Raw genomic sequence first — 22843 nt, forward strand, 5'->3', positions numbered from 1 at the left:
TCAACTTAAGAAAATACTCAAAGAAAATTCACCATCATGCAAAACTAGTTATTGATCTTCATTTTTTTTTTTTTTTTTTTGCCAGTATATTTCATTTTTTTGAGCTTCTAAGTTCCTCTTGAGCTTCATATGTATTTTAAAATAAACTTTTTCTTGAAACTCGCTAGAATTTTCAATGCTGATAACAAAAATTAAAATTATAAATTTTAGCTAATGCTTTTATTGAGGTATCGCTGTTTTTTTGGTAATCACTATTATCAGTAGCAAAAATAAAATGCATATTTTTGAGTAGTAGTAAACTTTGAGCAGTTTTGTCATTTTTCTAATTTATCGATAATATAATATACATGCATATCATTTAGGTAGAAACAGAGAACAGTTAAATATACTTACGGTATAGCATTCAACCTTCATCCATCAAATGCTACATCTTTTGTGTCCTAGATTTACCACAACTATCTCTTCGACTCCTCACAGAAGAACCCGATCGCAGGCCAAAGGAAGACGATTACATCCGAATAGTTTGTGAAATAAACGCCAACCCTGGCGTATCGGACGTTGGTTGGTTCTTCAACGGTTCTCCACTGTCAAACACCGAGTCAAGTATGGACGTGGTGAATCGAAACACCCTCGTGTTCAAAAGATTGTCTCGATCCAACAGAGGACGATATAAATGCTACGCCATAAATGATGAAGGCAGAGGTATGAGTCAAGAACTGTTGCTAAATGTCAGTCGTAAGTATTAGATTTTGCTATGAAACTTATTTTTTGTAATTCTATATTACTTCTTGTAAGTAATGGATAATGCTGATAATGATTTTCCCTAATACCTCAGTTGCAAAATAAACTTGGGACAACATTTATGTGTAAAATTTTAAATTTTTTGTAAATTGCATCCAAAATGCACAGAACTAAAGACACATTATGTGTGGTGTGCTAGCATGATCTCCGCACCTACATAAACCATAATGGCATTTAAGTGCAAATTTTAAAAAGTGAAACTAATTTTAACAAGCTCACCCGCGTTTAATTCATTCGCCCTCGAAATTTATAGCTCTGCTGTAAAAAATACCATGTAAAACTGCCATACGTAAAAATAAGCATATTTGCCAGATAGAAAATTACCAGACTGGATTATTCATAAACTATTTGAGGAAATCACAAAACTTCGTTCTTTTCTAAGTTCTATATGCTTAATAGGCGCATGAGTTAACAAGAAGCTATCTGTATCCTTTAAAGAACTTTAAACTGTACGTTTCAATACAGTTTACTACAAAATCGTCGCCTCAGAGCAAAAGTAGGATATCTTAGTGTTATTCCTGGACTTAGCTGTCTTGCTACTGCCCTGAGGCGACCATATGTGCACATTCATATGTAATGAACATAGATAAAATTATTTTTTGAAAAATAAATCACGTTCTGGCCTGGTTTTAATCTTGTTAAAAAAATTGAAAACGTTATCTGCTAGAAAAGCAACCAATCATGTGGTTTTTTTTTTTTTTTTTTTTTTTGTTAAAACCGCATGAGTACGAACTAACAGCACTTGTTTGAGCTGGCATGAGTGAAAACCTCAAGAGTATGAACCAAGAACACTTACATAAACTGACTCTAATCATTTGCGCGCAATAGTGAATTTTTTCCCGTCGGTCTATACCGTCTCTAAAAAGCAGCATTTGAGAGAGGTAACTTTTAGTGCTTTCATCATCATTTTTTATCGCAAGAAAAATGAAGGAATGACTTTAGGACTGTTCCTGAATCAAATTTTGTCAAAAACTGGGGAGAACCAAAAGAGATCCATTTGGAAAATTCAGGCGGCTTTTAGTGACAACGCTCCAGCACATTTCTCGTACTTGATTCAGATGTTTTTGGCAAAAAACAAGACACCAGTTGGTCAACAGTTTTATTAATTTCCTGCTTTGCTCTCTACATGACTTCTGTCTTTTCCATAAACTCAAAAGGCTTTTGAAAGGATTCTGGTTTCATTGAAAAGAGGACATTTGAGGCAGTTAGAAGCAAAGTGATGTAAGTGGCAAAATTAAAAATTTGGAGATGTCCTGTACAAACGGTAGGCGAACATCTCATCTGTTATGGGGTAGGAAGTAGTGTTAGTAGCCTCGACAAGTATTTCTATACAGCTTAATTTCGAAATAAAAATCAATTGAAGCCTACCAAGGATCTGAACTTTAAACGCGTTTTACTGGAAACTTTAAAAAGTCCACTTACACCCCTTTGCTTCTCACTGCCTCATTTAAGGTTGCAACGACATCCGGTCCTAACTATGTTCCGAAATAAGCCTTTTCGGAAGGGTTCCAGCAATGATAGCATTGCCAAGAGAAGTGTGTGGAGTCTCAAGGAGAGTATTTTGAGGATGATTAGGTTTTCACTGCCCTAATTTTCTAGTTTTTTTTCTTCGGCAAAAAGTCTAAAAAAATATCGTATTTTATTCTTTAAAAAGAGCAATTTAAGAAGTATAGGGATTGTACAAAGTCATCAATACATTTTTAAACGAAGAAAACAACTTTTATATTCTGTAAACCGTTTCTATATTTTTTGTCGAAAAGATGGAATAGAGACTTTATTGTAAACGAACCACTAGTTTTCGAACTTTCTTTGGATTTTTAAGAATTAACTGAAGTGCTATAGTAACTGGCCGCTAAGACTTGCTTTAATGCTTCCGAATAGTAGTTTTTGTTTGTTTTTTTTAATCTTAAGTCACACTGGGGTCAAACATGATCTCTTTTTTTTTTTTTTTTTTTTGTAATTTTACTGTGTTATTCGATATGTTGCTTCACAACTGTTAAAAATTCATGAATTTAAGCGTATAACAAGTAATATAAAATTAACTACCATTTCTGAAGAAAAATTAAGTGATTAAACTTTGAAACACACTTCTAACTTTAAAAAACTTTAGAAAAAATAGAAAAAGTGTGTTATCTATTCCAAAATCCGCTGGAGTAGCCTGAATGCAATGTTGGAGTACTCCCGTTAGCTTTAGTAGAACACTCAAAACTTTTAAACTACAAAAAGTGCACTCCAGAGAAGAAAGCAATGAAAAATCTGATATTTATATAATCGACATGACTTTAAAAGGGGCGACAGAAGTTAATATGAAACACAGTTTGACTCGCATGGCAGTGCAGTAAGTTAAGCTGCACATGTTTCTGAACATGAGCAGCTTTCATGTATTTTAAGTTTTTTCATGTCTTTAAAGTGAGAGATAAAATTAGCGAAATTATCCAAACACTTTTACTGTGACTACGACTTAGCGAAATGGTGAAATCAAACAGTATCCACCCCTTGCTGTAATGAATCAAAATCACTGATAAAACGACCATTGTTAATGAAACAACAAGGGACATTATCGATGCAAATTAAATTACACACATCCAAGAGGCATCGTTTTTGTCCGGAATTCGCAGTTCTTGAGCCAGCATGAGAAAAGAAAAATCTATTTCAGAAGGTGATGAAGTTTATGCGGATCTTTTTCTAAATGTCCACAATTATTTAGTTTTAATAAAACCAATTGCAGTGGAGCCACAGCACGTGTTTTCATCTAGCGCATTATTTTTAGAGCATAACCTTTTCTAGTCGACATAAAAATTTAATTTTTAGAAGAATCAAGTCAATCCCACGGGATTGGCTCGTTACAGTTCCGAAATCCCGCGGGACTGAATTCGGCGCGGGATTGAAGTAGCGCTGTTTAGCGTAAGTCAATCCCGTTATTTTAAATATTTTCGGGGGAGCAAAAAATTTCTACTAAATGTACATTATATTGCAAACCAGGAAGAACCTCGTCCAAAAGAAAAAAAAACGGAAAGGGTGATTCCCCCTTCGTGACCATCTTAAAATACGTATCTATAGATTTATAGTAATGGAGTTTAAGCATAAACAAATTTATGTAACTCAGCGACAAATACGTTCATTGCTAAAACGTTTGACTTACACTCAACGAGAGAAAAAATCATCCTGACTCTAAGTTTCATGTACTTGAAATGCTATGCTAACGTATAATATTATTTAGTTAATTAAAGTTTTTCGGTCTATCAAACTGAAGAAGAATATTTTTACTGATTTAAGTATTTTTCTAAAAGTAGAAGAAGTAAAAGGAAAAGAAAACGAAAAAAAAAAGACGTAGAACTTTAAGAACTATACCTTTTCTTCCTCTGCAAATTTGCGTGAACGTCTCAAATTTACCCCAATTCTTACAGAACGCAATTGTTAACTCTTAACTTTCACCTTCTGGATATCTCGTGTTTCTATTTTATTATGGTTTGTGATCTGTAAAGCGTGAATTTTCTTGATTGATTATAAAATCGAAACCACTTAAAGTTTAGAAATTCAATCTTATTCTTTAGCGTTTCCTTTATCTAAACATGTTTTCCTGAAACATTTGTCTGCCATTGCTGGTATAAGTTTAAAGTCATGACGTGAATAACTTTTCTTAAGATCTTTATTCTTTAAATAAAATAAGCTACTTTAAGTTTATGTATGGTATGGCGTCTTTGAAAATATTTACAGTACAGTTATTTACATTTTTAAAAAACATGGATGATGCTTAGCAAAAAAGAGTTCTTTATCATGATATTGCGTTCAAATAGCAAGAGAATTAAAGAAATTTAAATAAAAAAAAAATTACCTTGTTTTGAACTTCGTGTACTAATTTCGTAAAATTACTTTCAAATACATGTTATTTTGATTTGTTTGTGTCATAGTGTGTCGTGATAAGTGACTTGTTTCGATCTTTTTATTTTAAATTTTAAGGCATTTTCTGTTTTTTTTTTTTTTCTGTATTTCTCCTTTTTGCTTATTTTTATTTTATTTTTTTTTGAGCAATCACATTGCTTATTGTTCTCATTTGACTGTCCTTGACGTTACGCTGATTTTATCCCCCCCCCCCCGCCATTCTCTGCAGCACCAACTTCGACCGGCCGGTCGCAATGCTTTTCCTATGGCGAAAACCATCTCCAGGTTGCGTCCATATCCTACACACACACGCATACACACACATACACGTGACTGTACAGACCATGCATGCCAGACATAAAAACTCGAGCATACATACACACAAACTCATGCATGCCCACAGGCGCAAACACATACATACCTACTTACTCATACCTGTACACAGACACACATACACACACACTCATGAATGCACATAGATGCACATACCAACTTACTCATGCGTGCACACAGACATAAACACACACGCATACATACCCCCACACACATGCCTGAGCACAAACACACACGTCTACATACACACACACACGTGATTGCAAAAAACATAATTTGAATTCAAGATGTCAAAATTCAAATTGATTTCTTTCTTTCATTTATTTATTTATTAATTTTTTATTTATTAATTTTTTATTTTATTTATTTATTTATTTATTTATTTTTTATTATTTATTTATTTATTTATTTATTTTTGCGAATGTTGATTTAACTAATTTTTATTCAAGTTTTTCGTTCCTTTATGAATAAAAAATAATTAGCTTTCCTTTTTGCTTATATTGTAAGAAAATATCTTTAATTCCTAGCTACATATAATTACAAAAACTGAATATGAGAACTCAACAAAAGATCCAGAAATATAAATATACATTAATGCTGTATTATAAACTTGTTGAATTTCATATTCAATCTTAATTAGATACGCGAATTGAGTTTATTTACTGAAGATCTGTGATGCTATTTGTATACAATAGGTGACGCTTCCAAGATTTTTTTTTTTTTTACAACGTGAACATATTTTCGGGTAAGGATTACATATGAGGTCGATGCGATGGCTAAACATCGAAAAAGAAATTTTTTAAAAAATGTGAAGAAACCCAAAAAAAAAAAAAAAATTTGTTCTTAATATTTTTTTCAATATTTCAGGTGGAACCCCCCAGTTTAAATGTTTGTTTTTGAACTTTTCATCTCTCTAGCCCTTCAGAGAAATTTTAACGGTTAGTTTAATGCACTGTTCCACTCCAAATCAAAATATTGGCAAAAAAAAAATGTCAAAAGCGGGGAAAAAATACGGCCGCTTCATTTTCAAGGAATGGTGGGTGATGGTGGTAAACAGAGATTTATTTTGGAATCAGGTGGTCATTTTACTTAAGGACCAGCATGAAAAGTGTCGGAAGCAATTTTTATAATTTGTTCATAATGAAACTTTGATTTTTTAGTACTGTGTGGGACACCTAAATATTGCATAGAAAAGTTTTAGTTAGCAATAATGTTAAAATTCCATTACATCAGTCAATATGAAATTTAAAAAAAAAAAACGTTAATTTTAAACATACATATATATATATATATATATATATATATAAAGTTGTTTTTTTAATAATTATTCAGTTTAGGCTTAGTGTGGCATGCCTAAATATTTTATGATTTAAACAAAACATTTTGTGATATGTTGGTCAGCAGAAGCAACTTTTTATTACATATACTTATTATAATTGACATTTTGAGTTTCAAAAAAAAATAATTTTTTTATACACCCCAAAGTACATATGTTTGAAATAACCAAAGTCGACTTACTGTACAATGTAAATGTATATAAAAATTTAAAATAACAATAATATAGTTTATTTAAAAAATAATTTGTTGTTGAATCTATTGATATAGCACCCTTTTCTTGTGTTCTTTGATTCCAGAAACAAATACATACAATAAGTTTTATGCAACGCGTCATGTAATAACAATACTTGACTCGGATTCAAAAGATATAATTATCTTAACTAATTAGAATTGACTTGATTATTTCGCTGCGTCAATTGATTTTACGTACTTTATTATGAATACAATTATGTTTAAGAACATTTTCTTTTCAGTGACTTCAAATAAATACACCTAAGATATTGTTATGAATAGCTAGATTTTCCTTTAGTCATTTCAGCTCATGAATAAATAAGTCAATTCATTTTACCGTTTCACTAAGCTTATCCGAATTTTATTACTTTTCACCTTCATTTATCCCTTCATTGCATTGATATAAATTTAATGGTAATTGATGTGTTATGATACAAGCCTGGAATATTAAATCAGAATAATCACTGGATTTTATAACAAGAAACAAATTAGTTCCAGCTTTATGCTTCTGATGTAGCTAAAAAACTTCATATTATATAACTTAACATAAACAACTGTATTGTATTGCTGTAACACACGTAATTCGAAAAACCATCCAATTGTTAAAAATGCAAATAGGGTGGGGTCACTGTACGTTTTAAGGTAAACGTTTGGAGAGAAATGAAAAACCGCTGCATTGCTAAAATATTGTTTCTGTACAATAGATACATAAAAGACACTCAAACCTGTTTTTGTGCAATAGATATTGACTGCATACAAAACATTCACATTAAAAATCGTTCAGACCTTCACAAGTAGCTGTAAAAATAGTTTTCGCAACAAAAATTACTGCGAAATAGTACAAAAAAAAAAAAAAGAAAAGAAAAAAGAAAAAGAAAAAAAAAATTAATTTGAATCCTGAAATTTTGAATTCAAATTTTGTTTTTCGCAATCACGAACTGAGACAGGACCCTACTCATTGGAATTATTGTTTCTAGAAACAGCTCCTGCCCCCCCCCCCCCCCAAGCCTGCCTCTCCTCCTGGGCGGTTACGTGTGCATAGTTGTGTGTGTAAGTGTGTAGGCTTGTGTGTGTGCGTAGACCTGCGTGTATGCACGTAGGCGTGTGTGTGTGTGTATGAGTGTGTGTGTGTAGGACATGGACGCCTCCGACCAGGAGAAGCGGATAGCTCAGGACCGGAGCAGCCGCGCCGCGCCGCCTGCAGAGGACGGTGGGACGTGGTGCTGCAGAGCTGCTGATCCAAGCTGAAAAAGGCACGGAACATCAAATGAGAACAATAAGCAATCGTGATTGCTCAAAAAAAGAAACAGAAAGAAAGAAAAAAATGCACATAAAAAGACCGAACAAAACATGAATGTTTGTACCTAAAGTAGATAATTGTGCATCATGCAATTTTCATACTCGCAGTTTAGTACATTTTAAATATTTTGCTTGAAATTTTTAAGGCTATATTCAGTTTACATTTTGAACTAGTTTTAGATATTTGAAACCTTAGTAAGAATTTAATTAGTTAGAGAGAGAAAATGTTAAATAAAATGCTGTTTTACATAAACAAAATCAACTGTGGCTAATTTCATAAATTGAAAGAGAATAATATTTTTAAAAAGCTCAAGAATTTTCAATTGTTTTGGATATGTAATGGAAATGAACTTTTTTTATTAGAGTCTGGGTTATCCGCAAATGCATATTATATATATGTAATTGCATATTTTTGCTTCTTTTGGCGTTAGTGCAAATAAAAACCGTAACTTTTAAAATACATGCATAATAATGCATTTAAACACTTGGTTTTACATTTTTTAAATTTTGAGAAAAATATATAAAAAATGACATTTATCTCTTCCCAAAGAAGAAAAAATCGGATCACAAATGGCAAACTATTTCGTGGAAATAAATACTGTACCTTCTGGCAGCCAAAAGAAAAGAAATAATCTGTAGAAATGAAATTAAATGACAAAAGGCAAGGCCCGAGTGGGGAAAATGTTGATGATCAAAATAAAACTGTTGTATTGAAATCAATGAATGTCATGAGAGTGGGTCATTTATTTTATTTTTTTTCCGAAATTTCAGGAGGCACAGAAATAAGAAGTGCCAAATGGTCTTAAACTAACCTGCATGAAATTTATTATATTCACACACTTCTTGTTGCCTCCGGATTCATATTTAAATTTCGATCTCTTTATCAAGATATGTTTCATATATAATAATGAAAGTTTACAACCAAAATACATGTTACTTGGTTTACATAATTATTACAGCAAAAACTTAGCAAACGTTATCTGCTCCGTGCTCATACTAGAGGTGGGCAATATCGTTCTTTTTAAGGATCCGTTCATGAGAGTATCGTTCGTTCTTTTAATCCGTTCATTCACCTCGTTCATTTGAATGACTTCGTTCATTAAAAGTTCTAGATCATCTCTATTCACGACATACTCACGTACATTCGAAATGCTTCATTAGATCAGTAATATTCTTTAAAGGAAAAATAAAATTATCTAAAAGCAAGAAAATACGCCTATGAAAAATGAATCAAAAAATATTTTATTTGGGGTCAGATGTAAAATGCTCAAATAGGCACAATGACGCTGCTTCTTCGTCAGTGGATGGTAGCCGCATACTCTATAACAGGGCTTTCCAGCATACGGCCCACAACAATAGTTTTCCCGGTCCGCGGGAAGCTTGAAAACTGAATTTTTTTTAAAATTTGATAATATATTTCTTTTTAAGCATTTAAAAAGTTAACTAAGCCAAGAAAATCTCAAAAATCACTGCTAAGCATGATCGTAGCCAGAGAGGGGTGGAGGAAGGGGCAACTGCCTCTACCTAGAAGATAGTCTTGACATTCATTTTCCTCCCTAAAGTAACCAAAGATAATTTAAAATTGCATTTTTCAGACATCGATTTCAAAACATTTCTGGGGGATAGTCGACTTCTTTTTCATGTGATCAAAAATATCCTTAATGATGTTTTAGGGATTTTAATTTGAAACGATTCCCGGGGAGAGATTCTGAGGGGCCCTTTCCAAACGTCTCAACATATATATCTTGAAATCGCGTTTTTTAATCTTTCATATCAAAATATTTCTGGAACAGGTCTGGAATTCTGGCTTTTTTTTTAACATCATCAAAGATGTCCTGAAATGTGTTTCTGGGACTTCAGTTCCAAAAGGTTTTTGAAGAGAGGATCTGAACCTTCCTCATATCCTTTAAATCTCAAGTCTCCAAAGATAATCTAAAATTGCGCTTTCAAAACTAATTTCTTAAGAAGGAAAAACCTTTGACTTTACCAAAAATAACCCAAATTGACTTCAGTTTTGAAAAATAATTTGAAAGAGATAATTTGCAACCCTTCTTTCCCTTAATTTAACTACAATTGCATTGAAATGCGAATTATGATGTGAATTTTGAAAGTTTCTCCAGAGGTGGACGCTGAAATTTGTCCTCCGACTCACCTCGAACACCACCAAAAATTGAAATTGACTAAAACTGCGTTTTAAAGACTTCAATTTGGAAAAATGTCAGGGGAATGTGACTCGATCCCCTTATTTCTGTCCTTTGTCTTATTAAAAGACAGCATAAAACCTTTTATGACTTTTAATTTTTGGATCTATCTTTTCTTCAAAGCAAATACATTTCATAAATTCAATCTTTCTTTTTTCTAAAATAAACTTTAGTATAGGAAATTGTAACAAGATGGGTAAGGGCGGCAGTATCCAGTGATTGCCTGGCCTTGAACACTGGAAAAAAAGGAAAATAAGTTTAAGATTCTTTATAATATTAAAAAATAAATTCTAAATATAAGTGTTTAGTTACGCTCTGCTGAAAAATTCTCTCTAGTTTACACAAATATATATATATTTTTTCAATGGGGTTGCCTTAGGCTATTTCGCTTTTTACAGACCTAGTTCAATCCCCTGATATGGCATTCAGTCTTTCATTTGCCACAATTAAGGGGAAAATGTCAACGACACAGAAAATTTTGACGCCCAGGTTCCGCCAGATGGAGGCACTCTTGGATTTGAAAGTGTACTAAGGATTTAATTTTCCTGTAGACTTTCAAAGTCAAAAGAATACTCAAGGGCTCTTTTAGCTGCCATAAAGTCATACTACTTCGACTCTGACATTTTTCTACGTCTCAAAAATCCACCGACTGGCTACCGCTGGTCTGGTCAGAACCCAGGATCCCATGGCACAGAAAACCAACGCCCTACCATCTACCAACTAGTTGATATAATTATTTTTTAAGAATTATTTCTTATGGTATAGTAAATTTTGCTGTTCACCAAAAATTTGAAAAAAATAAATAAAATAATTATCAATTTATATTCTACTATTTTTAGATTCTCCGGTTTGCAAAGAACATCAACAGATAACATACGTGGCGCCTTTACACAAAAGCGTGTCCATCCGTTGTGAAGTGGAAGCTGAACCTTCAGAAGTTGTCTTCAAGTGGGAGTTTACAAATTCTGTGCAAAAGCATTATGACTTAAAACACACGAGCGATGGACTCGTTAGCACTGCAACGTACAGACCTCTGACCCACGCTGATTACGGAACATTGTTTTGCTGGGCAAGCAATAGCATTGGTCATCAGTTGTCATCTTGCTTTTTTACAGTTATTGCGCCAGGTATGTTAGAAATGTGTTAAATAAATTGTAAATATACACACACATATATAATACAATGAAATTGAAGCAATATTTTAATTAGAAACGAATTTAAAACCAGGCTGGATTCTAAAATATTAATGAAATAATGTTTTTCAGCTCATTAAAAAATATATTTATCCTACTTAGTACTCAGATTATAATTATTCTTTTTTTTTCATTCCTAAATGCAAAAGTTTTCTCGAAAAAATAAAAATTTAAAAATCATTTGTAAAATAAATTACTTAAATGGTATTGTATAATTTTTTTTTAAATTTCTTGTTGTTTCTTCGATTCCTATTTTAAGAGCTTTCAGTGTTGGAATGTGGATATAAAGTACTAAAATGGCGTATAATTGAAATGTAACAATTCTTTTTTTCTACATTTCTTTTTTTTTACCCGACTGCGCGTGCACGACGCAAAAGAGGGTAATGTGTTTATCAGTCTATGTATGTATGTCCATTTCTATGTGGCGTTCTACAGGTTAAAGGCCTTGGTCAATTTCGGTAATTCTTACGTCAATCGATTTGTCTTAACCTTGGAAGTGTCACTAAACAAATGACAGTAATCAAAAGTACCATTTCAAAAACCGGTTGCCATTTTGTCAGTTCGGGATCGGTGCACGTTGGGTCTTGCACACTGTGTCGCACGCTACCTGCGTGTGACAAATGCAGGTAGTTTTCGCTGTCTGAATTTTTTTGTTTACTAAGGCTACTAATTGGGGTCTCAATGGCCGAGTGGTCTAAGCGATTGCTTCTCCCACTTGAGGCGGTGGGTCAGGACACCCTCGCTCCGGATGTACTTTCCCCTCTTTCTGATGTAAATTCTTTCATGTGTTCTTTATATGTATTCTGTACTGTAATAAAAAATATATCATGCGTAACGAAAGCAAGACACTCAAATTGTAGTCCTCATCAAAATAAACCCGTGCAACAAGCACCAAAAGAAAGTCTACTAATTCGATTTTCATCTCTAACATATTGCGACTGATTTTGCTTTGATTCAAGGGAATGAGTTTCACGACGTGTACCTTCTTGAGAGGCTTTTTTAGTTTTGCGAGAAAGATTTGATTGACGGGAGGGGGAGGGACGTTTCCGATTTCGCGTTATCATGTGTTATACAGGCTGTTTACATAGCTGTGCTGTGGTTGACTGAAGTTCGCGCATTTTTGCCGAAGGTCAAGCACATGTAGCTTTAAGCCCAGTTAGGTCCCTAGAGGGACTAATTATCAGTAGTTTAGACCACCGTAAGTTATTTAAAAAAAACTGTTAAATGTACCGTGTTATAACCATAATAACTAAGTCAATGAAAGTCAACTAAAAAGTGTAAAATAAAAAATTATTAAATAAAAACAAAAAACCCCGACTGCGTAAAAATCAAAAAAACTAAAAAGGAAAATGTATAAGCCCAGTACTTTAGAATGTATTAAGTACTACTGAATACCTACACCGTTGAAATAGTTTTATAACCTTACACAGATAAGACAATTCATAAATTCAAAAGCAGAACAGAAGGATCAACAGTCGGGGCCCATTCAAATTTTACGGGGTTCCTTGAATCAGAAAGGAATGGGCCCCGCCTGTTGATCCTTCTATTCTGCTTTTGAATTTATGAATTGTCTTATCTGTATAAGGTTATAAAACTATTTCAACGGTGTAGTTATTCAGTAATACTTAATACAGTCTAAACTACTGGGCTTATATATTTTCCTTTTTAGTTTTTTTTATTTTTACGCAGTCGGGTTTTTTGTTTTTATTTAATAATTTTTTTGTGTGTGTTTCACCGTTGATTGTCTTTAAAACTGTAGTTGAAAAATTAATTTAGAAGTAATGAGGAAATAGAAAACTTTTCATATCATGTTACACACACATATATGTATATATTACTTTCTATAATTTGAAATTTTCGGCTCTATTATATGTTTTTCTTTTTTTAACAGCATGTTCTCCGGAAAGCATACAATCAAATGCGTCTACGTCTAAAGGTAAGTTGTATTAAAGTATGGAAGTTCAAATAAACATTTGCCATTTTCACTTAGTCAGATGAGTAAAAAATACTTTTTTTAAGTCAGCAAATAAATCTGAGAATACATCTCTTTCAAAATCCTCCGATAGCGATATTTAGCAGGAACTGTAAAATGCTTTTAAGAAAATTGACATTCTACTAGAACCCTAGCATCTTTACCCATTGTTTTGAAACACAAAATATTATAATATTTTATTTGATGCGTAACCCTTCACTCTAAAAATATATGAAAAAACAGGTACACATTTATGACTTGAAATTAAATATGCTGAAATTCGAATGAATGTGTCGATCTACTAATTGTAGTGCTCTTGCTAATATAACAGAAATAGCAATTTAAACTTACCTGTACGAAACGTTCGCCTAAATGCAGAACCTTGCATGACTTACAGACATAAAATGCATCCTTGTGGGCCATTAAACTTAAAAGATGTGCATGAAATGAGTTCATTTTCTTAGGGGGTTTAAATTGTTTTAGCGCATGATTAATTTTAAATCATATATAAAAGCGGACAACAGTGTTTTTGTGCTTAAACACATTTTCTGTTTATTTGAAGCTTTTACATAACAAAGAACTCTATTGCTTAATACTTTATTAAAAATATATTTATTATACATATTTTTTTTTGAAATATAATATTTACTATATTTTATTAGGTGCCTGTTACATTAAATGTGCATTAATAAAGTGGGTACGCCAAATAAGACTATGTAAACCATTTCGGCGGTTTGCCCTTTTTTTTAATGTAATATAACAAAAATTTGCTAGATCTTAACTCCATCGTCATAAGAAAGCCTAACTGATGATGAAGCATTCTCAACATTATTACCACACTCTCAGAAATGGACTTTCAAATTTGACGAAATTTTCTTCGTTTTTGACGAAACCACTTCCAGGGATATGCTCCGAGCGAACATTTCGTCAAATTGAAGAAACTGCTTTTGTTAGTGGTTTGAGGATGCGAATTTCGTCAAATGTAACGAAATATTTCTCCATTCTAGTTTCGTCAAATTAACAATCATTTTCGTAGTTTTGAGAGCATTAGTTTCGTCAAATTAATTTCGTCATATATGAAGACGTTAATTTCGTAAATTTTTGAGAAAATTTATTTCCTTTTTTTTTTTTTTTTTTGAGCACATTAGAGTTTTTTTTTTTTTTTTTTTTTTGAGAATACAGTCGAACCTCGTTAATTCGAACACGCTTAAAACAAATAACTGCTGAAATGAATTCTTTTGCAATCCTTGTCTTATTGTTTTTTGGATAAAACGAACCACGTTTTATAATAATCGATTTTAATGGTCCCTTTAAGTTCGTTATAACGAGGTTCGACTGTATTTTATAAGATTTGTGTGTGTGTGATCAAATCCTAACTTCAGAATTTTACCACCGTAGTTTCCCACTTTATTGCGTATAGTCATTTTCACAGGCCCGTCGTTTACGGGGTCAGGGGGTCAATTGACTCCCCCTCCCTCCCGTCTTGATTTTTGAACATTATTGTTTTTACACATGACTGGCCGTTGTTTTAGTTGTTTTTCTATAAAACTTTTATTGAGTACAGACTCTTTGTCATATTTGGGAAAAAATTGAAACAACGGGCCTGCAGCCCCCCCCCCCCGCCCCATCAAAAAAAAAGACAAGTAATTGTTAAAAAAAGAGGTTCATAAAATATGTCAAGCAAATTTTTATTTACGTAAAAATGCAAACAAACAACTTCTTAAAAAAGGTAAAACAAATCATTGCAGATTTAACTCCCCATGGTATCTAATTAAACTCTCCATAATGGGGGTTTTCCTTCAAAAAATCTAATTTTTGTCGGATATTTTCCAAATTTGGCACAGAGGTTCGTTATTGGAGGCTCGGGAATTCACACAAGGTCGTTTATGTGGGTGTACCCTCTATGTGGGTGTCGGGGGGGGGGTGACAGACAACCCCGCATTGGGGGTTCTCCGTATTAAAAAAAAAGTATTTATCCGATCTTTTTTAAATTTGCCACAGAGGTTCTTAGATGCTCAAGAATCACTCAGGGTAGTTTTCATCACTTTATAAGGGGAGGGGGGGGGAGGTTCCTTTAAAAAAATCCAATTTTTGTCGGATCTTTCCAAAATTTGACACATAGGCTCTTTGATGCACGGGGATTCACGCAGGGTAGTTTTCGGTCTTCTATGGGGGGGGGGACAACCCCTATGATAGTTTTCCTACAAAAAATCCAGTTTTTGTTTGATCTTTCCGAATTCGGCAGAGTTTCGTCATTTGATGCTCAGGAATTCTCATAGGGTGGTTTTCTTTCCGCTATGGGGAGCAACCCCCATACGGGAGGGGGGGGGTTCTTATCAAAAAAGTTTTTATCATATCTTTTCCAAATTTAGAACAGAGGTCCTCTGATGCTCGGGAATTCACACATGGTAGTTTTCAACCCTCCATGCGGGGGGGGGGGAGCAACCCTGCATTGGGATTTCTCCTTATATAAAAAAAGTTTTTGTCCGATCTTTTCTAAATTTGCGATAGAGGTTCTTTGATGCTCAGGAATTCACGGAGGTTAGCTTTCGTCAATGTATGGGTGGGGGAGGGGACAACCCCGATGAGAGTTTTCCTTGAAAAAAATTCATTTTTTTTTCGGATCTTTCCAAAATTTGGCACAGAAGTTCGTTCATTGATGCTCAGGAATTCTCATAGGGTAGTTTTCGCCCCGCTATGGGGGACAAACACCAAATGAGGGGTTTTCTTACAAAAAAAGTTTTATCATGTCTTTTCCAAAATTGTCACAGATGTCCTTTGACGCTCGGGAATTTCCGTTTTCGTCCCGCTATGGAGTGGGAAACCACGTGTGTGGGGGGGGGGGGTCTTATAAGAACTCAGTTTTTGTCTGATCTGTTCCAAATTTGGTACATTTGTCTTTTGATGTTTGGGAATTCTTATAGTGTAGTTTTCGTCCCGCTATGTGTGGCACACCCCATAGGAGTTTTCCTTATAAAAATCCAGTTTTCGTCGGATCTTTTCCAGATTCGGCCCAGATGTCCTTTGATGCTGGAAATCCACATAGGATAGTTTCCCATGGGGTAGTATTCATATGGCGTACTACCTCATGTGATTAAAGAACCTATGTGCCAAATTAGAAAAAGATCTGACAAAAGCCTGGATTTTTGTAAGGAAAACTCCCATAATTGGGGAGGGGTGGTGCCCCTAAAGCGGAAAGAATATTTGAAACTGTTTGAACTACATCGCTACATCGCGATGTAAGGATGGCGATGCATCACGATGTAAAAATTCCAACATCGCCCTGTCCCTACTGGGAATATAAAAGTGTTACTTCCTCAGCAGACATTGGGTTCTGGAAAAATAAATCATGTGCTACTTTTATGCACAGTTAGATCGATATATGCTCGGGAGCAAATTGCTGAGAAGTTTCTTCTTCATTGCATCGCATGAAAAAATTCCAAAAAAAAAAGAGATTTTTATCCAACTTATACCACAAATTTCAAAGAAAAAGTACAATAAAATGGACAACTTTAAGTTAGTACATATTTGTTCTAAAATTAGATACAGAAAATAAAATTAGATAATTTTAAGTAAAAGCTTACCTTTTTCTTTTTCCAATTAATTATTTGTTTTATTAATTTTGCTTGTATGTAGAATGTTTATTTGGCCAAATTTATGTTTAATATAGGAAGTTTATTATTGCATGCATTTCATACTTCATACTTTGTAAACAATTCTCTGCCAAAATTGCAAAAGGTATTTCAAAATATAAATCTTAAAAAAATGCAGATGTGAAATAAATATTTTGGTAAAATTAATTTAGTGTAATGTTTTTTAATAATTATAAAAATATACCTTTGCTTTTTACCCCGAAGTTTTTATTTTTATTTCCAAACATGTGTAACATGAAATCAATGTATAACATACGAACATTTAGAATATTGTTATAATTATGAAAAAGTCTTCGTCTGTCCTTGTTCTGATTATCTCCGTGATGTTGGATCCATCCTAAAAAAGTTTTAAAAAGAGAATATATACATAATAAGTAAAGGTTTAAGTCCATGGGTTGTATGCCCTCATGCACATGGATCTTTTTTCTATTTCAGGGAAAGTTTTACGATTAAATTCAGCAGTTTATTTCTGAAATAAAACATGTTTTCACGATTTCTTTCAAAATCTTGAGTTTTTTTTTTCTTAATTTAAAAAGTTACGATTCGCTCGTGACTTTGAAAAGCATCTGATTTAATTTCCATATTTTTCAAAATATATGATTATTTCGATGCTGACAGCTTTTTTTTCAAGCAGATTGCAAGAATGAGTTATTTTTACAGCGGATGAACAAAATTTTTATTTAAGCAGCTAGACTCTCAGCTAGTTTCTGAAATTAATTTCTGACTAATATTCTAGAATTAGAGTTTCTTCAATTTATCGAGAATCAGCATTATTTAGCCATTAAACGAGTAAATTCTTTTGCACATATCAAGTCGTGATTTTTTTTTTTTTTTTTTTTTTTTTTTTTTGAGCTATAGAAAAATCAAGGGTGCGAAAATTGTTGACCTGTGATTTTTTTCAAATTTATTTTTTATTTTAACCGATAGCCAAAATACACCGGTTTTTTCCCCCCATTTTCGTGATCCGTTTTCTTCACGAATGCTTTCTGAAGTACTCCGCCCCCCTACCCAAATTAGTTCCAATAAAGTTCTTATGAATTAAGTAGTACTGAAACTGGTGATTATGATTTTATTTGCACTTTTTTCAGAGATTTTATTGTGCTATGTTATCAATAAATAACATTTACTTACCGAGCTTTACCTTCTTAAACCACTATCAAATTAGAGTCAAAAACCCAGGTCTCCAACACTCGAAGCCACGCTCAATTTCATAAGTTAACTAGTAATTACATAAAGCTATCTTCTAGCTGATGGATAGGGATTTAGTAGGAAAAAAAACTGATTTTTCTGCTATACTGGGGGTAGAGTACTTACAAAATGGGGCCTAGCTTAAGTGCGTGTGTACTTCGGATTTTTTATACTCAGCTTGTAATGATTTTAAGAGGGAATGCTTGCCAAGTCAAATTGTTAATTGATAGTATAGTACCTTGAAATCTTTAAAAAAGATTTGAACAAAATCATAAAATCATCAGAATCAATCACTAGTACAAAAATATTCAAACGTAGCTCTACTTACTAGTTTGGAACGGAGACGAAGGGAGTATCACCTTTTAACTAAGCATATTTGATTTTTAAAATATGCAATTTTCACGCAGTAAATAAAAAAAACGCCAAGGGAGAAGAGTTGCCAAAGATAAGAGAAACCCAATAACAAAGTGCATTTTCTTGTTTGTTTGTGCCTTGAGAACTAATTGACTGATATCAATGGATTTTTTTTCAAAGGTATATAATGAAAATAGGGACTAGTGTGGTAAGCAAAGCTTGTTACATATATAAAGCTTATCATATATTTTCATTATCCTTTTAATTTTTCATATATTTTCATTATCCTTTCAATTTTTCAATTGAAGTTCGGTTAAATTTTCAGACATTTTACTTTATATCCAGCAAAATCACAACTCCAACTAAAAGATTTGGATTTATTGGAAGTTCATCTATAAAATGCTTCTTAGTCTGATTTAATGCAGACCGGGATTTCTCACTTTTTGTTGACAATATCTTGAGGCGGCAAATATGGCAATAAAATTAATGCTGCATTTACTTTAACTGTAGAAACTATGTATAATGGAAAAATTCATAATTATGACAAATCATGTAACACAAATTGACATAGAAAAACTTATAAATTTAGTGCATGAAGTGGGAAAATAAACAACAAAAAATGCCCATTATTGTTATTATAATTTTCAAACATGCTATATTATCTTTTCTTTTTAAATCGAGGGTAAACATTAAAACTTCACTTCAATAATTTATGCGGAAAAATTGAAAAAATATTGAAAATATTCTGCTGAAATATCAAGCACAAAGATAAGAGTTCTTTATGAAAATTAATATTTTCTCTATCTTAAAATTATTTTATCAAATTGATATTTACTTTACTTTATGTTTTATGCAAGTAAAAAAAAAGGCTGCACAAATAATGAACATAAGCACTTATTGCTAGAAACATCTGCCGCAGGGAAAGAGATTATATAAACAACGTGGGGTAAAGCTGGTAAGCATATTGGAGGATTGGTATATAGTATTTGTTTAAGAAAATAAAAATGCAGAATGAAACAAATTTGAACTATTAAACTAAAAAATACACTTCGTTTAACAGAATTATTTTTGTAAAATTCATGGAGAAGAATGAAAACACATAACCATGTAATATATTCCATGTTGAAATTAAAAGCTTCAAAGTTCTATGCCTTTTATAAAAGCGCTGTATTTATGATCTGTGTTAGTTAAGCTACGGTGGAGGGTTTTTTTTTTTTTTTTTTTTGTAAGTTTAAATTTGTACAAACTCTTTACTAATGTTTGTAATTTTTTTAACGAAATAAAGGAAGTACGCTTTTGGAAACAAATGTCAACGAACCAACATTTTCTTTTACAAATAAAAAAAACAACGCTAGCTAAGCCTAACGTGGAGGTGACTCTAAGTTAGCACACACAGAATTCTAAACCTAATCGAACCGTTTGTTTTCAATTTTAATGTGTTTTAAATACAACTATAAACACAACACTAAACAAAAATGTAACAATACATAAAAGAAGGCACATTGCACATACAAATTTCAATAAATACTAACCTTTTCTATGAATCCTTTAGAATAATTGAGGTAAGATAATTTAACGAGCAAGTACAAGATTGAAACGAAAACTCCCAGAATGCACTGCAATGTGACGAAATCGGGACGAAATAATTTCATGAAAAAGTTGAGATTTCTGGTTTTGTCAAATATCACGTGATACAGTGACGAAAGGATCGTCGAAAATAACGAAATAGTGCTCGAGGATTGCCGAATCGTCAAAATTGAGCGTTTCATTTTTGACAGTGCAGGCAACAGAGTGCAAGATGTTTTTTTTTTTTTTAAAGAAGGTGCTACGTGAACTACCTGATACTATTTTGCATTAAAATTTTCTTCTTCCTGGTTCCTTGTAAATTAATAATACGTAGGGGTATCAAAAAATAAATGTAACAAGAGCTCTGACGGGTGTGCAAATTATCCGTATGAATAAAAATCCGTCTGAAGTTAACGGAAATAATCACAGCATTCAAACGATGTCGGTAGATGGAGCTTGTAGGTCGGTAACATGACGACATTTGAGTTAGAAAATGGCCGCCTTGACGGAAGCATTATCCGCAATTGAACTAAGAAGTGTGATACGGTTTTTGCGTTTAAAGAAAAAATCTCTAGCTAAAAATTATCGCCAATTGGTTGAAGTGTACGGTACCAGTGTTATGTCACGAAAACAGGTTTGATTTTGCTGCACAGAATTTGCCAAAGGCAGAACAGATGTGCGAGATGAGGAAAGATCAGGCCTCCTTACTGTCCCGACCTCGAACCAAGTGATTTCAATCTCTTCGGACCGTTAAAGAAACACTTGGGAGGTCTGCATTTCAGAACTGATGCTGAGGTTCAGCAATTCGTCTTAGCTGATTTCTTCCGTGCCGGTTTCGATGGTTTGGTGTACCAATGGAACAAATACTTTGATAAGAATAGTAACTATGTAGAGAAGTAATATGTAGCTGTGCCTTCCTACATTGTATATATTTTTTTAAATTTCTGAATAAACGTTTACTCTGATTGGGCTTGTTACCTTACTTTTTGATACCCCCTCGTATTCGAAAAACGTTGATGTATCGTAAAGCCTAATTTATGTACTTGATAAATTAAAAAAAAAGGTGTTGCCGTCATTTGTTCCTGTGATTTAATAGCCTAAAAACGAAGATAGTTGTCCAATATGTCCCTTGTAGGATTTATTAGAGATGGTTGACCTAATTAAGGCTTATTGCATAGAGGATAAGATTCTGTTCTACTTAAAATATTGTACAATAACTGCAAACTAAAAGAGTATTAATGTCGTAAATGTGATGATTGACTTTTCTATTATCCACTGAAATAAATGTGAAAATTTTCATAATGTTTCTGAGATTATCAAATGTAAGATAATATGTTTTTACGCTGACAAAAAAAAGTGGCATTATTGGTGATCCATGTCCCAAATACGGCCGAATCAATTTTCTTTTCAAAACGGCTGATGAAACTAATTGAAACTGAAATTTTCACATAGTATTATTTATTTCTGATACTTTGAGAATAAGGTGATAAATATGAAAAAAATGGCCGGTGTAACAATATAATAGCGAGATATTAGGCTATGAAACTTGCAGTGGCCTTATTTTGCGAACTTACCTTATACATGTATCTTTGCTTTTGCATTAGTAACGTGAATTTAATTATGTTCTCTTTTTTAGATGGAGATGAAAATAGTTGGCAATATTCTGCATTAGCAGTTGGCTCAATCATCTCAGTCTGTATTTTGTTTGTGACTGTTGTTTGTGCCTTTTATATTAGAAAAGTTCAAATTAAAAAGAAGCATAGCAATATAAGGGTAAGTTCTTTATGAAACGAAGCGTACACTTAATTCTTTAGTTCCTTAATAGACTTCAGTCAGTTAATACATCAGTAAAGTTCAACCTAGATAAAACCTCTCCATGTAGATCAAAATAATATTGCAACACTCTTTAAATAGTCAACATTGAGGGATTTTTCCAACTGTACCAGAATTTGATCGAATAGAGTATGATCGATTGTATCTACCAATCACGCAGCTAGGAATATCCTTCGCCCCATCTAGAAGGAAGTTTCTCGTTTAACTATTGGTCGATAGAACTCGGTCGAAACAAACAAACTCGAGTTAAAGAGCCTTTATTTTTTTCAAAATAAAAATGTTACTCTTAGCTCTAATCAACCGCATTTTGCTTTTGTTTAAAATACTAAATGTAGTATAGCTATTAACTTTAAGTACTTCCTGTTTATAAATTGTCATAATCGATCTAAATGTACTGAAATTCAGTATTTCTACTTCGTTAACAAACCTTTAAAAGTGTGACTCTCGGGATTTGAATCACGGACCTTTGTGATGCTAACCCAGTGCTTTAGTCCAAGCCAAAAGGACCACAAGGCTTGGGGGGCAAAGTTAGGTTTAGTGCTCTAACGTTCGCCACAAAAGTACAGAATCTATACTTAAAATTTCTGACTCATAAGTATATATTTTATTTGTTGAAATTAAAGGTATTTTTAATGGAAATTTGGAACTAAAATTTTTCTCCTAAATTAGTTTAAAAGTACAGCAATGGTTGGCTGCTGCAGTTGCTGATACATTCAATATTAAGTATTATTTAAAAGATGTATAATAAAGCTTCATCCCACAATCATAACAGGAGAAAGCGAAAAATTTGCTTTAAAGTCTGACTCTGACAATTAAAACTAAAAGAATGGTTTGTTAAATGATGCTAAATTCGTTTAGGGACTTCGATTCAGAATGGGTGTTATTTCGATTCATGAATCACACGTTTAAATAAATATAGACGCTTAATTATTGTCTAGAGCTGTTCCTTTTTTTTTCACACATCCAACAATAACTACAGTCTGAGTAAAAACTTTAAGT

The 22843-nt window shown here is 32.9% G+C and overlaps 1 protein-coding gene across 1 annotated transcript in view; it reads left to right on the forward strand.

Moving 5' to 3' along the window:
• Window positions 1–22843, forward strand: part of LOC129224955 (B-cell receptor CD22-like) — a 39824-nt gene that overhangs the window by 11241 nt on the left and 5740 nt on the right. The window contains exons 6-9 of the mRNA XM_054859503.1: window positions 445–735; window positions 10925–11212; window positions 13170–13214; window positions 21648–21784. Coding sequence (XP_054715478.1) covers window positions 445–735; window positions 10925–11212; window positions 13170–13214; window positions 21648–21784 — 761 coding nt within the window. The remainder of the gene's footprint in view (window positions 1–444; window positions 736–10924; window positions 11213–13169; window positions 13215–21647; window positions 21785–22843) is intronic.

This window comes from Uloborus diversus, chromosome 6 (genome assembly GCF_026930045.1).
Source record: "Uloborus diversus isolate 005 chromosome 6, Udiv.v.3.1, whole genome shotgun sequence".
Taxonomy (NCBI): Eukaryota; Metazoa; Arthropoda; class Arachnida; order Araneae; family Uloboridae; genus Uloborus; species Uloborus diversus.